Below are 15191 nucleotides of genomic sequence, written 5' to 3'. Positions count from 1 at the left end.
AAAGTTTTACTCTCATGCTTTATGGCATCTGAGCACGTTATGCAGAAAGACACTTACCATTTACGCAAATGTGTGACTGTACTCACTGTACTCACTGTAGCATTTAAGTAGCACCAATACTTTTGGGCCCCGTCTTACAAAAAGTTACGATTGATCCAATCAATCTTAACTCTATGGAAATCCATCAGTGTCATAAAAAATTTTACTAGAAATTGGCACAATGTCCTTTGTAAACAAAGAGAAACAGTGAATTTTCAAGAAAACAATGAATGCATGAATATACATCATTGTTAGAAAATATTTTTAACAAACATCCATAATAAATGTTGACGTTTCTGGCAGTCCATAGTTTTGATTGATCGGATCAAACGCAATTCTTTGTAAGACGGGGCCCTGGTGTCCAGAGTACTATGATGACCATTTTGAATCAATATATGAGTGTATATTCTATTTGCTCACACTCTCCATCCGCAAATGGCATGACATTTTGTAAATGTCATTGTTTCCACCATCTTATCACTTCCCTACATTTACACTCGAGTCCCGTGTTACAACGCTTAACACTTGATTGCAGGTCTGATATCAACGCTCGATTACATTGGTCATTATGTGCAATCAGGCAAACAGATCAACTTTGCGATCGATTGCTGTGCTTTGTGTTATTGCCCCTATAGTGACACAACATTTGATCCTGCGACAATTGCTCCGGTCTTAATATCTCAGAAGACATAGGAATCGAGTTAAGATTGTGATAGAGTGTTTGGTTCAGAATATTGTAAAGATTAGGATGTAGTTTTGAAGGTTAGGTTTTATGATTCGATTAACATGCAGATTTTCCATCGGAGCAATTGTTGCCGGAGCAAATGTCATGGAACCACTCCTATACTGAGACTGTCGATTTGTTACCCCCAAAAAAGTTTAAAGTGAGCAAAAAAGGGGTTAGGGGACATACATGTGTTTGCTTGAATATCATGTGTTAAGAAAAACAAAAGAGGAAAGGTTGGAATAAGAGGAAGAGGGAGAACAGAGAGATAGGGGGATGAAGAGAGCAAAAGAAAGTAAGAATGAGAGAGGAGGAAATGGGGAAGGCCCAGAGAAAAGAGCAATTTAATGGAGAGGGAGGGAAAAAAAATTTTCAAAAGAAATCCCTGAATAATGCTGACAGTATCAATTCCAATCCTGAGATTAAACATCCTTTCTTTATTATTACTTTAACAAACTTAATATGTTTGTAAGAAGTTGCTATACTATCTGAATTATGTTTTAAGACATTATATGTAATCTGCAAACAGCATTTGCTTATTTGAATAGCTTGTCCATATAAACAAGACATCTTATAAAGATAGGTTAGAAAGTCTAAGCTATATTTATTTAGCCAACAGATTGTATGAAAATGAAGCTATAATGAAATTAATGTATTTGTAAACCAGAGGGTCTTCCTGAAGGCATTTTTCTAACAAAATTATTTCTGTTTTGGTAAAATAGTTTGCGGAAAGTGAGAAGTTTGCCCATAGGAAAATGAGGCACTTAACATCATGTGACTCAATTCCTCCTGGAATTATTTTCTATTCGAATAGTTTCGACGAAGGTATGAATTGCTTGGCTGTATGTACTTTGAAGGAGTGTCATTTGGTTTATATACTTCTCGCTCAGAAGTTGACATTTACTTATGCTAGAAATAATTTGCTTTTGTTCAAATTCGATTAGCTTGACTAATGGTGTGATTGATTTTATTTGGGTCAGCCTGAAAGTTAGAATATGTCTTCTCATTTTGTATGAAAGCAAAGTGCAGATCTAGCATATTTACAATCTTATCAATATGTTAATGGCTCAATCATGATTAAAGATAAATTCCAGTTTTGATAACGATCTTAAAATGACTTTTTACAGAATCTAATATAATGACCACCCAAGTGTCTGTTTGTATGAATAAAAAATATGTGTCAAAGGATTCTGGGAGAAATGGTGTAATTGCTGAGAAATAAGCAAAATAAGCGCGGATTCGGTCACTTCCGTCGGGTCTTTATTCCTGCAATAATAATACACTGTCCCACGTGTGCCTATCTGTGTTGGTGATCTTCAGTGTGAACGTTTTTCAGCGTAGATTTCAAGATTTCACAAAGTTCAGTTTATGTAACTGTACCAGATCTAGATCCTCGATGATATACTGACAATTAAGCCTGGTTTTACAGACTTTCTCATGAAATCAGTGTTTACTGCAACTACTGGCATTTCTCTTTAAGGCAGAATTGGTAAGATGAAAATTGTAATTGTCCTCTAAACTTCTTCTTTCATCTCCCTCTCTCCTCTCCAGGGCGGTAGCAGTCACAAATGTTGTATAGGGCAGGGCCTGACGTCAGACCTGAAGAGGAGGCTCCCTCACTACTGGAGTGACTTTCGTGATGGGGTCATAGGTCATAAGACGTTACAGAAGGTCATATCCACGACATTGTTCCTTTACTTTGCCTGTATCCTTCCATCCATAGCATTCGGAGTACTCAACGACAAGAACACCCATGGTTTGATCGGTGAGTTGAAGTAGCAATTCAGGGTATTTTTTTTTAGGATAGCAATAAGGAGCCGCTTTGTTTTCTAAATGGATTTTTTTTATTGTATTTTGCTTGACATAATTGCAAAAATTAAACACCGTTAAGGGGAGGGGGTGTTTCACGAAGAGATTTCAGTGCGACTTTGAGTCATGCTTAAATGCCGATGCGCACATGATATGCAACAGGTAATCTTGTTGATTAATACACAGTATAGCACATTCTTTCGGCATGATCTGACCAATGCTGTGATGTCTTCTATACCACATGCAACTCGAAATGTCAGCACATTTTTAAGTCACACTTAAATCTTAGTGAAACACCTTGCAGATTCCTGTAATGCAAAGCCTAGTGATTTCCGGGAGCTCCTCTTTTGTCTTCCAAGGCTCCTTTCACCATTTTGGGGGCAAAATCGCCCACAGTCCCTGTGTAATTTTCACCTGGTGCTGCTTTTAGGAGCACAAGGCATCGATCAGAGAATTAATGGAACAAACATCATGCAAGTATGTGCTTAAAGTTCCTCACATGGTTCAAGTTCTTTTGTTGAGGGTGCACAAAACCAGCCCATAGCTTCCCATCATGGCCTGCAGAGTGTTTCATTAAACATCTTCTCAGTGATTTTCACTGACCAATTCATTCTGAACCAATCAGGTGTTAGGATTTTGGTAGCTTATAACAGTTGTCAGTGAAAATCCTTCCTATATGTTTCATGAAATGCACCTGATGTATCGTGTGCAATCGCCATGACGGTTGCTTCCTTCTTGACTGATTTATTGAAATGATCGTCGAAGCGAAATCTACTCGGTCCAGACTGTTTAAGCAAGGCCCAAAAGTAGTACTGAACAGCAAAAGATTGTTTTTAGAGCTACATTTATTTTGTTCAACTGGGCAAGAAGGCAAGGAAACTTTATCAGGTGAAACTACCTCTCAATAATTGGGAATGGGCAAAGAATATTAAGGGAGGCAAAATGTAGAAATGAAATTGATGGAAAGATAATTGATTTTGGATGATTAAAAAAATAGTGTGGTAAGAGGGGGTTCTGTATGCAATGTTGATTAGGAATGGATTTTATATGAATTTAATTGTCTTAATCTTTAGAGAGAAGTTGTAGAACATTTATTTTATTTTTTAATCTAGATGTGAAAAAGGTGATCATCTCACAGACGATGTGCGGCATCTTCTTCTCATTGTTTGGAGGCCAGCCTCTCATAGTGATGCTGACTACCGCTCCGCTTGCCCTTTACATCAAGAGTAAGTACTTCTGCTTTTATACTTGGGTGACTTGAGTAACCTTGGATTGTGGTGTCAGATGTGGCTATGAGGGTTGTGGTGAGAGTGATTGGCCCAAATTCACAAAGGTGGGTTTGAAAACCCACGGTTGAGTCCACGGTTTATGCAGATTTCCTATATAAATTACGCTTAATTTAGCGCGTATCGGGCGCGTGTATGAAAAATGTCCAATCCTGATGCGCGCTTTTGTCACAGTGCGCCAAATTGACGCCTGTTGCCGTGGCTATCAACGCTATTTTATTCATGAGTCCGCTCTTCAAACAGTGGACTCATGAATAAAATAGCGTATCTAACCATGGTAACAGGCGTCAATTTGGTGCACTGTGACAAAAGCGCACGATACATGGTAAATTAAGCGTAATTTATATAGGAAGTCTGCATAAACCATGGACTCAACCGTGGGTTTTCAAAACCACCTTTGTGAATTTGGGCCATTATGACAGTGGTGTTGGTTGTAGTGATGATGGTGTTGATGAGTGGTAGTGGTGATGATGAGTGGTAGTGGTGATATAGTGATGGTGGTGATGGTGAGTGTAGTGGTGCTAGTAGTAATAATTTGTGGTTACTATGGTGGTGGTGGTGGTGGTAATTGTCGTGATGATTAAGGTTGATTGGATGGTAGCAGCTTTGATGGTGGTGGTCTTGGTGATGATGTTAGTTGGTGTGGTTTATATCACAATATGTGAACATTATATGAATAAAAATTTTGCTGAACTTTGTTGCAACATGTCTGAAGAAATCTAAAGAGTAAAAGTCATGTTGGGTTGTTCACCATGTATTCCAACATTAAAAAGTGCAGCATCAATTTAGTAAGAATCAATGAGAAACTGTACGTGACAAACTAAGAATAGATTGTAGCTTTGTGAGCAATTCAGTATATTGACAAAACACCTCGTAGCTTGAAGTGACAAAAGAAAAGTCATTTCCTGTCATCAAATATCACTCTTTAGTTGTATTATTTTAGAGTAACCTGTGATGTGTGGATCCCATTTGGGGCCTTCAACATTAATATAATTGACTTCACCAATCAATAAGAGTGTTTTGGTTGAAATGAAAATTAAGGAAATGAAAATTGATTTGTATGGCTAACAAGTGTTTCCAAAGTTTACTAAAAACACAAAGCCCCCCCCCCCCCTTGAATTTAGTCTTTTGTATGGAAATCAATTGTTATTCCAAATATAGAATGGCACAATGACTTTAATGAAATGTACTTATTGGTATTCTGTTAATGTGCTTCCATGGGATGCTATTTATATCATTCAAAAGAGAAGGAAGGTTGTTTCCTATATTGCTTTTTTTCATGAAAAGGAGAAAAGTCATATTTCCTGCTCGAAATTGATTGATATTGAAAATTTTAAAAAAATAATTCACCTTCTGCCTCATGTGTTTTCTATGTTCTATAATTAAAGACTTCAGACACTTATAGACTTTCCTCTTATTGACACAACCCTCTTAATGAATGTGCTGATATTTTGTTCAATTTGAAAATTACAAGCAATCAACAATTTTGGTTCTCCATAAACTGGATGTACAGTGTAGCACATTACAAGATTCATCACAAGCAACATCATTATTAAATAGCTTCTTTCTACAAGGATTTGAATAAAGATTTTGATAGCTTTCATGAAATATGCATCGATTTAGAGCAGTCTGCTAAAACCAAGTCCCACAAGATTACACATTCCCTTTAACCATATCGCTGAAGGAAGCAAAGATTATTGACATTGAAACTAATGTATAGCTGTAACTTGTCATTGTCCTCTCCATCATGTCACGCTGCAACGCAGCAGCTCAGGCATCTCAAGAATGCCTTATGGCATGTCAGTTCCACTGAGCTGTTGATAGTTTACAAACATCTTCATTAAAGCCTTGAAAAATAAGGACAATGCCAATGTTGCATGAATAGGCTCTCGTCTTACATGCTATCTTGGACATTCATCTCAAAGTGATGGCAGACAGTGCTCCGAGATATGGGTCATTATACGTGAAACAGAATTGCTTATCTTTTTGGTGACAAAGTGAATCTGTCCCACCCCTAAATATTATTTAGTCCATAATGGGATGTGATAACTAAAAAAATAAAAATTTGTAGAATAGTGAAGCCGTTAACACCACAGAAAATATGTATGTTTATTGTTTATCAGATTCAGGAATAATAATTTTCTTATAAAAGATAAAATAAGCAAATTAATAACTTGATGAATTTCTAAATTTTGATATTTTTTCAAGGGTGTTGGGATACTGGCACATTTACAATGAGTAATCATTTACCAAGTGAATGAATCTGATTGTTTTGACACTCGAGCACTAGGATGGTGTTCTTGTAATTGTTATTCTTTTAGTTGTTCTCTGTGCACACAGGAAGCTGTGTCTTGCATCAAAAGCTTATTTCCGCATGGTCGGGAAAAGACTGAAGGGGTACTTAAAGTGTTTAGATGGACAGATTGAGGACAAGCCTCCCAAGTGAAGTAGGCATAGAATAATGTAGAGTCCCTAGTACCTTGTTCAATAGGATGAATTCAACTTTTAAAGTTAAATGTTTGACAAACATAAGGCCTCATATGTGATCTTGTAAGCAAATATAAACAGTTTATATTTCCTTGGTAAAAACTTGTTGGATTTTCTGAAGAAAAAAAATGTTTTGCCTTAAATCTTTTGAAAAAAAAATCGCTGTTTAGATTTAAAGCATTCCATTTGAAGTTTGAAATCAGGAGTCTAGTGTCAAGAATTTGTTATTTAAAATTCATATTTGAAATTTTGCTATTCTATTTTTCATTCTGGTTTTCTATAATGATACCTGTGGTTTCAGAAAATATCAGCATTTTGTCCATGTTCCTTCAATTGTCTATTTGGTCTTCAAGTTGATAATAATTCTAATACCTACCTGCCTGTTAAATCAATTGCCTAGCTGTAATGAATGCAAGTGGGCCTCTATTGCCAGACCTTGCTGTATGCTTGATTCGAACAGGGTAAAAACAAGAAAAACAAAGGAGAAAGAGGAAAAGATTGATGTTTGATGTGAGAAAGTGATTTAGATCCGACAGGTACCATTAATGATTAAAAAGAATTAAAGGTTAATTTAAAAACCTGTGAACTAATCAATGACACAACATTGATCTTGCTAGAAACTCAAGTTTGATGGTTACACCATTAAAATCTTTAATTTAATAATAGGTCAGAAAATCTGTGAACTCATGCATTGGCACTATATATTCCATTTGCTCATAAAATTTCTCATAACTGGACAGGTTTATGCAGAACCTTGATTTAGAAGGTTTTTTCCACACTGTTGGTAATCAATTGCTAGAAATCTGGTTTTTCACTAAATCACTGTAATCTTCAGTAGATATGGACTTAGCAGATGTCCAGACATTATGGGAAAGGGTCAGTTCAGTTCCTTCCCATTTATCAAGATGACCATAGATGCTCCTGCAATTGATAGCACTCTCTATATGGTCAGAATAAACTCTTGGAGGAGTGGTATATGATACTCTTGGACAATATCCCAATGCCTGTTGTCTGCTCAATAAATTATAATGATGATCATATATGTAGCACTCTTTTCAACAGATTAATGTTTGCCTGCTTTACAGATATACTCCTGTTTGGACTCAATCAGTGTATGGAATGATGGTTTGAGCTATGTTTTAAACAAAAACCTTTTTTTGGGGGGGATGGACTGGTCCATTTATGCCTAGATGTACAGTGTCATAGCTAGTATGGCTGGAAATTGCAAATGTAAGCATTCCTTATCAAGGAAATTTGAGAAGTAGAATTTTTACTGCCTTGCTGCTTTTTATTTTTTATTTTGCAGAGTTTAGGGTGGGTTTCTAGACAGTGTTTCCTTTCCAAAGATTAATACGTTTCCCTTTGTTGAGTTTCAAAACAAGCATTTTTTGTGTGTGTCTGAATAGGGTGTTTGACGTAAGTAGTTTCATATTACCCCAATCCATCCTTTGTCTCTCATCTCTGGTGCATACCTATCAAGCTTCAGTGTGAATATTTCCAGAATGGGGGACTTTGACCTTGATATTTCTAATGATATATAAAATATTTATACTAAATTATTGCTTGAAATTGATGTGGCCTCCTTTTGAGCACTTTTTAACCTTCACACTTTCCCATTTGATATAACTAGCTACTGTTTATGAGAATTCCTCTGTCATTACCACCGCATTTCTGTACTTTGGGTTCAGCATCACCGATATGTCTCATGTTCATTCTTCATTCTTCTCTATAGTCATTTCTGCCTTGTCTCTTTGGTCTATCAGGCACCCCTCACCTCCCTCTCTGTTTCTGTGTATTATCTATTTTCAATTTCTCTCTCATCTCTATTTCTTGCTTCTCACTTTTTCCTCTTTGTTCATCTTTCCTGTACCCCTTTTATCCCCTCCCAAGTTTCTTTCTCCTTTTGGTCTTGTTATTTTCTTTTATCTCTTTTCCCCCTCTCTCTCTCTCTTTTCACAAAAAAAAAATCTATCTGTTTTACTTGTGTATACCTTCTTAACTTTCTTCCTTCTCCTTTTTCACCCAGCTCATATAGTTACATTTGAAATATCTTCTTTTTTTCTTGAATTTCCCTCCCCCACCGTACCTCTTCCCTCTCCCCTTTGACCTGGCTCTCTTCCACCTGTGCCCCCTTCCACTCGCCTCCCCTGTCACTTTCTTTCTAGTTAGCATCACCTCTTCTGTCATTCCATATATTTTCCATTCTCTCTGTTCCTTCCCTTTAGTTCAGCACATTCGCACACCAAAAATTTGTTCTATCTGTTATTTCTTCTTTCCTTTCTTTCAGTGCCTTCTTCCTTCCCCCTTCGACTCATCTCTCTCATCAACCCATACTCCTTTTCCACCTTCCCATCATCTCCCCCCCCCCCCTCAATCATCTCTTTCTCTGTCCCACCTGTGTCCCTCTCCCATGCACCCACCTCCCCCCCCATCACCTCCCCTATTTACTATAGCAACACCTCAAGAGCAAATCGCTTGATCTTCTTTTAGCACACTCCGTGCCACATTTCATTAGTAGACCACATGTATGCGTGATCACATGTCTCTTCATGTAAGATACGCTCCAACACTTCCCGTGGAACGCATCCCTTTACCATGCATCAAACAAACACCCCCTATGCTACTGTCGCACCAACAAAATACACTCCATGCCGATCAAAATGTTCACATTGTTTCCAATGGCTTTTCATCGGTCAGTCTCATTGGTGTGACTAGACCTTTATCTTGACACAGCTACCCAACATTATACCATGTGATGAGAGACTATTGTCAAAAATCCAAGACAGTGAGATTAAAGTGACTTAAGGGGCAACCTACACTGGTTAAAGTGGTTTAGGAGGAAGATGATTGTCCCTGTAAAGCCATTTTTAGGTTTGTGAAATCTTGAGAAAAATTCCAGCTAGAAGATACATTTTAACATTATACCATGTGAGGCCATTGATAAAAGTTTGAAGACAGTGAGATGAAATTGGCTGATCCACACTGACAGCAGTTGTTTTTCCCTTTGAAGCCACTTTACTGCCACTGAAAGTTTGATAAAGTTCATTCAGAATCATTGTTAATAATCACTCATAAGATGTGGCAAACACATACTTTGCTCCTAGCAGTTGATGTTCATTGTTGGGAATGTCAGCATAACATTAGTAGAATCAAATTAGTGAATTGATTGAAAAACCTATTTGACTTACATGTACATTACTCAAGTTTGTCATAAAGTCTTGCATACCTTTCTGACCAACTTTGTGAAATAGCCACCAGATAGAAAAACATTTACAATGTAGACATGTATTCATGACTCCCACTGGTTAGGAAAAACCCAGAGAATTAAATGCCTCGTTTAATAATTCCAGCACAGCATGATGCTTTGGCTGCAGAATCACGCACATGACCTCCTAAATAATTACCCACCATGTACTCTAATCTAGTTCACAGACATTTATTATTTTACAACTTACACATTAATTCTAGAGCAGCATATTGTTATCCTATGTTTCTTTGCTACAATTTTACCAATTTCACACGAGTAATTGTTGTTACAAAAGGAATGAATTGATCGTGAAAAGATTTTTTTTTTTCCTTTTGTAACTCTGACCGCTTTGATCTAATCATAAAAAAAACTTCACTTTGACATTGGCTTTCATGCATGCTCCAAAACTTTCACCTCGTTGATCGTTTGTTTCACCCTGTTTTCACATACAACAGATACAAGCCACTTTAGGGGGTGAGTCCCCCCCCCCCTTAAAAAAACCCCACCAAGTTAACAAAACTGCTTTCAAATTACAAGCATAAACATGCGGTTTTTATCAGTAAAACAAACAAAACAAATTATGTAATCCATACTCTGGATGTCAACATGCATGGCTCTATACGTTACAGCCATTAAGTGATTAAAACACAGACTTCATCAATCATCATAATTAGATATCAGTTTGGGAGGTTAACGAATACAGATGCCCTACCACTGTCTATTCATCAAATAAATTAAATCAATTAAGTTACTATTTGTCATTCAAGTGGGGGCGTCTTACCTGTCAATGTTCTTCTAACTACTCACCAATCAGTCACATTTGATGTGCATGAATCCAATTAATATTAATTTTCCAATTACCTGTGTTGGTTTTTGTCGGGATTTTGTTCAGCTAACAATCTGTTGGCTTTCCTTATCAGTATGCATGAGTGTTGAATGTGAAAGTACTATGTGACACTTAGCAAGTTGTGATGCTGAATAATGTTAACTGTAAGAGCAGTCTTGAGATGGATTAGAAAGTACACTTCCTTCCTTTAAAAGTGAGTTGCAAGTTTAAATAGTTTACTTAATATTTGAAGTTGATAACAAGAGTTATTACTTCATGTTCTATATACTTTTTAAAGAAATAACCCAAAATTCTTTGGTTTGATTGTTAAAGATGATTTATTGTATTTGCAACAATGGTCTTGATTAGGCCATTTCATTTAGTGATTTATTGCTTAACTTTGTGTTACAGGACCCTGATCTTGTAATGGTTTGCAAAATAATTTCCTTTACAATAAGAAATTGACGATTAAAAAGCCTTCTGAAGCTTTATTTTATTATGAAAAAATTTGAAAAGATTAAAATCCATATTTAATTTTTCGAAATAGACATGAAATGAAATACTCCCAAAATTTGTATTGCCCAATTGATTGTGGGCCCAGCAGCCGCTGTGCAGCGCGAGATCGACGAGGCCCTATCCTTTTAATTTTTGAACGCCAAACAGGGAGCAGCAACTCCCATCTTTCAACATGTTTTTGGTCTGACCCGGCTGTTGTTTGAACTCCTGACCTCCCGTTTGTGAGACGGACGCTCTGCCAACTGAGCCAACACACCGGTCATACATGTAGATTATGTGACTGAAGACTTTTTGGATTGTGAAAGAATCTGTATGGGGGCTACTTTTTCATACTTCTACATGTTCTGAATTTGCTCTTATATTTAACCAAGTTGGTGTATACAGGGGCTCTTATGCAACTTATTACAGGGGCTTATTTTACATTTTTGATGCATATTGTTCCTGGCCGCCATTTATTTTGTACATTAATGTAAATTCATTGCAATCTAACTTTTTGCCTATGTTATTATTTTTGGAAAAGAGGATAACATGCTTCCAATTAAGACATCCCAGACGTGACATTCTCTATCCTTCTAAAAACACACTCAGGTTGAACAAGCCAGAATTCTTTAAAATTCTATCTTGCAGAGGAACAACTGAGCTCGATCCTGCCATGCTTTTGGTTTCATTGTCAATGTTTCTCCCACACACATGAACCCCATAAATCGCAGTCGGCATAATGTCTAAGTGAGATGCAGAGTTATATTTAGCCAAGCCAGGCCAGGCCAGGGTAACCCTGGGAGCAAGCCCCCAGTGCTACGGCTTGCCTCGCAACATCTTAGCCTGCGTACCAAATGCTAATGGAGCGTGTAAAATGAGCAGTTGGATCATCCAACGGAATCTGGGGGGGTGGGGGTTCCATGAAACAAATTGTGATTTTCACTTACAAATTTGTTCTGAACCAATCAGATGCAAGAATATGGCAGCTAAAAGGAATAATATTGGACTATTTGTTTCTTGAAGTGCTCCCCTTTTTCAAGTTCGTTTCTTCTCAAAATGGCATGAACACACGCAGGAATGTAAATGGAGATTGTAAATGCCTGAATTTTGAGAATGGAAGTTGGAAGCAGGAAATGAAAGCGAGGAGGGTACATTTTCTTTATATAAGTTTGCCATGGCGCTTTTTCTAATCAGAAGATTTATCTTTATGTTTTTATTTTTGTCACGAAAATAGTAAGAGTGAAGATGAGATTGTTTTGTCATGCACTTTGATGTTCTCTGTTTTGGGAGCGAGTATGTAGTAAATGTTAAATGATTTTTTGAAATCTTTAGGGGTTTTACAAGTGAAATGGGGTTTTCAAGGAGAGACTGGCACTAATAGCTATCTGTCCAACAACAGATCCTCTCTTCCACTGCTCATGTGCATCACATACAAAGAAAAATAGATATAATATAGCATTGTTATGTGAAGATATATGCCCTCCCCCATAGAAGAAAATTTGTTATTATTGAATGATTGAAAGGATGGATGGATGCATGAATGGATGGATGGATGGATGGACAGAAAGACAGATGATTGAAAATGGATTATTTAATGGATAAATGAATAAGAAAGTAACTAGATGTGTGCCAGATCAAGTAGCTTGTCTTTCAAGTACCTTTGGGTATGACAAAACATTTTGAGTAAATCTTGGTACCTTCTTGAAAGAGATGAGCAGATTAAAATAATCTATATTGATTATTAATGATTTTTTCACAATTCTTTGGTTCCTTTTCAGTTCTGTATACGATATGCGAGGACCTGGAACTCGATTTCTATTCCATGTATGCCTTGGTTGGGATCTGGAATTCAGTGTTTCTCCTCATATACTCTTTCACCGATGCAAGCAAGCTTATGAAGTGGTCTACAAGGTGAGTTGAGTCATCTCGGTACTTGCCTCAAGTACACTTGAAATTCCAAGGATTTAAAATAAATCCAAATCGGCTGTGGATAGTGACCAGCCGAATGTTGGATTTATTTAAAATCTTTAGGATTAACTTTCAAATCTTTCAGATTTATATTTAAATCTACAAGGTTTAAACTAAATCTAATATTCGGCTGGTCAATATTCACAGCCGAATTGGATTTATTTTAAATCTTTGGAATTTAGAGTGGAGTTGGGGGGGGGGGGTGATTCACAAAGATTTAGAGTCACACTTACACAAAAAAAACCTACATTATATGCACTGCGCAATCTTATTGACCAATATGCAGGAGTGCGCCTCCTCTTCACATAATCTAATTATGCTTTTTATAACGCACGCAACTAGGCATTTAAGTCCGACTCTAAGTCGTACTTAAATCTTTGTGAATCACCCCCTAGTGGATATTTGATATCAACTTTAGTTGATTATCACTAGCAAAATATCATCGATAACATGACACATCGCCAAGTCTGAAAATCCATTATATATGATCATTTATGAGCTGCAATTCTGTGAGAGCAGGAAAGGGAGAAATGAAAGTAAGACTTTCATTGTTGCTTTTCATGAAAAGTAAGCATTTGGGTACCAACTTTAAAAAGTTGGTTAAAACAAGACAGAGCAGCCTTTTGGTCAATAGATAGTGATAATCTTTCATAATTGACAATATTTTGCTCATATCGGGTACATGTGTACATCAACTTAGTCATATTTTTTTCAATATCATGTAATTTCAACATCCAGTAGCCCCAAGCCCCGCCTCTAAGGGGGGAATCCAATTCACGTCTATCTAGAAACTGATTTGCTTAAATTGACTGGTCTGAAACCATGGTTTCTGTGGAAATGTATCCCTCCCATGTTGAACTTAAAGTTAAACATGCAGATGCATTATCAGTACACAGTTGTGCATAAAATGTTTTGTTGAGACTTATAGGTTTATTGCAACTAAGTCTGTGTTTACACTTAATCGGCATTTGGTTCAGAACCAAAAGCCGATGCAGAGTCGGCTTTTGGTTTGCGTTTACACGTTGTTACAGCTCGCGGTTCAGAACCGCGAGCCGATGCAAAAACCTGAAATGATACGCACACCAACATTATACGTCATATTAAAGACAACGCTGGATCAGTGTGCTAACAATTACATCACAGTGGTAAAGTAAATGAAATGCACACAAATTGATGATGCAGAATCGGCAAATTTGGTGTCAACTGGAACATTTATTATAATAAATCCAGTGCACATAATAAACAAGTTCCTGTATTGTTCTTGGTGTTAAACCATTACTAGGAATATCAAGCAAAATCTGCTTCTTAATCAATAATAAGATAATTTTTTACATTGCACACACTTCAATGCCCATGGCAGTAGAGGAAATATTCAAAAGGTGATAAAAAAAAACAGGCAAAAAATAAAGAAACCACAGGTTCTTGACTCTGTGTATTCTTACTTTGCCTGTTTTTCTATGGAAAAGATGTAAAATAAGCATAAATCCAATTAAGTCACAATTCACCAGAATCAAGTGGTATATCTTGGGAAATAACATCCATATCAACAGTGAAAAATATTTTTTGAGATTGCATGAAACTCTGTAATGATCTCTCATGTAAGGGAGCTAGCTAAGGGTCCACTGGGTTTACGCTACCGTCTTTTAATTAGCATGATATTGATTCTCCACAAACTTAACACTAGCTGGTGCTCTTTGAATTTGTATCAGTGAGCATTTTATTTCCTTCCCCAAAGCCAATTTTTAGTTGATGTGGTCATAAAGGTGTAGAGTTAACTACTTGTGTGTATTCCAGGTACTTATCAATAAATCTGATGCTTTTGTTTTCTCCTATCTTGGCAGCATTCACTTGCTTGACAACGTCATGTACTTAGGAAATAGGAATAGATAAAAGATTTAATGTGTGTTTTGTTTGTTTCTGTCTCCATGAGTAAAGGCTGAAATGGTATTTGTAACTCTTGATAAATAACTTCACACAAAGTCAAAGTATAAATACTGAAAATACCAATAGATTAAATGCTTATCTTTAAACAATAATGGCGGAATATATACATGATTTTAGCTTTCATTGTAATTTTAGTTTACAATAATAATCATATCCTCAGGAAATGAAAGCATTGATGCACATCTGCAGTTAATTCGAAAATGTTAGTTACGCCAGTAAATATCTTTAACAGGACAATGACCTTTAACGCTCTTTGGATACTATTTAATATTGGAACTCTCCAGGTTAAGGAGAGCTCCCTGTGAAGAAATTCTCACTCCAAGTGACATCTAACCCTTTCAAACCCTAGGAGAGCTTAGCTATCCT

General features: G+C 36.7%; 1 protein-coding gene across 1 annotated transcript in view; it reads left to right on the top strand.

Moving 5' to 3' along the window:
• LOC121423829 (sodium bicarbonate transporter-like protein 11) overlaps nucleotides 1-15191 on the top strand; it is a 61540-nt gene that overhangs the window by 38082 nt on the left and 8267 nt on the right. The window contains exons 7-9 of the mRNA XM_041619334.1: nucleotides 2315-2528; nucleotides 3685-3798; nucleotides 12692-12824. Of these exons, the coding sequence (XP_041475268.1) occupies nucleotides 2315-2528; nucleotides 3685-3798; nucleotides 12692-12824 (461 nt within the window). The remainder of the gene's footprint in view (nucleotides 1-2314; nucleotides 2529-3684; nucleotides 3799-12691; nucleotides 12825-15191) is intronic.

The sequence above is a fragment of the Lytechinus variegatus genome, chromosome 11 (assembly GCF_018143015.1).
Source record: "Lytechinus variegatus isolate NC3 chromosome 11, Lvar_3.0, whole genome shotgun sequence".
NCBI lineage: Eukaryota > Metazoa > Echinodermata > Echinoidea > Temnopleuroida > Toxopneustidae > Lytechinus > Lytechinus variegatus.
Note: the sequence above shows the minus strand (reverse complement) of the source record. Positions and strands in the feature narration are given on the sequence as shown.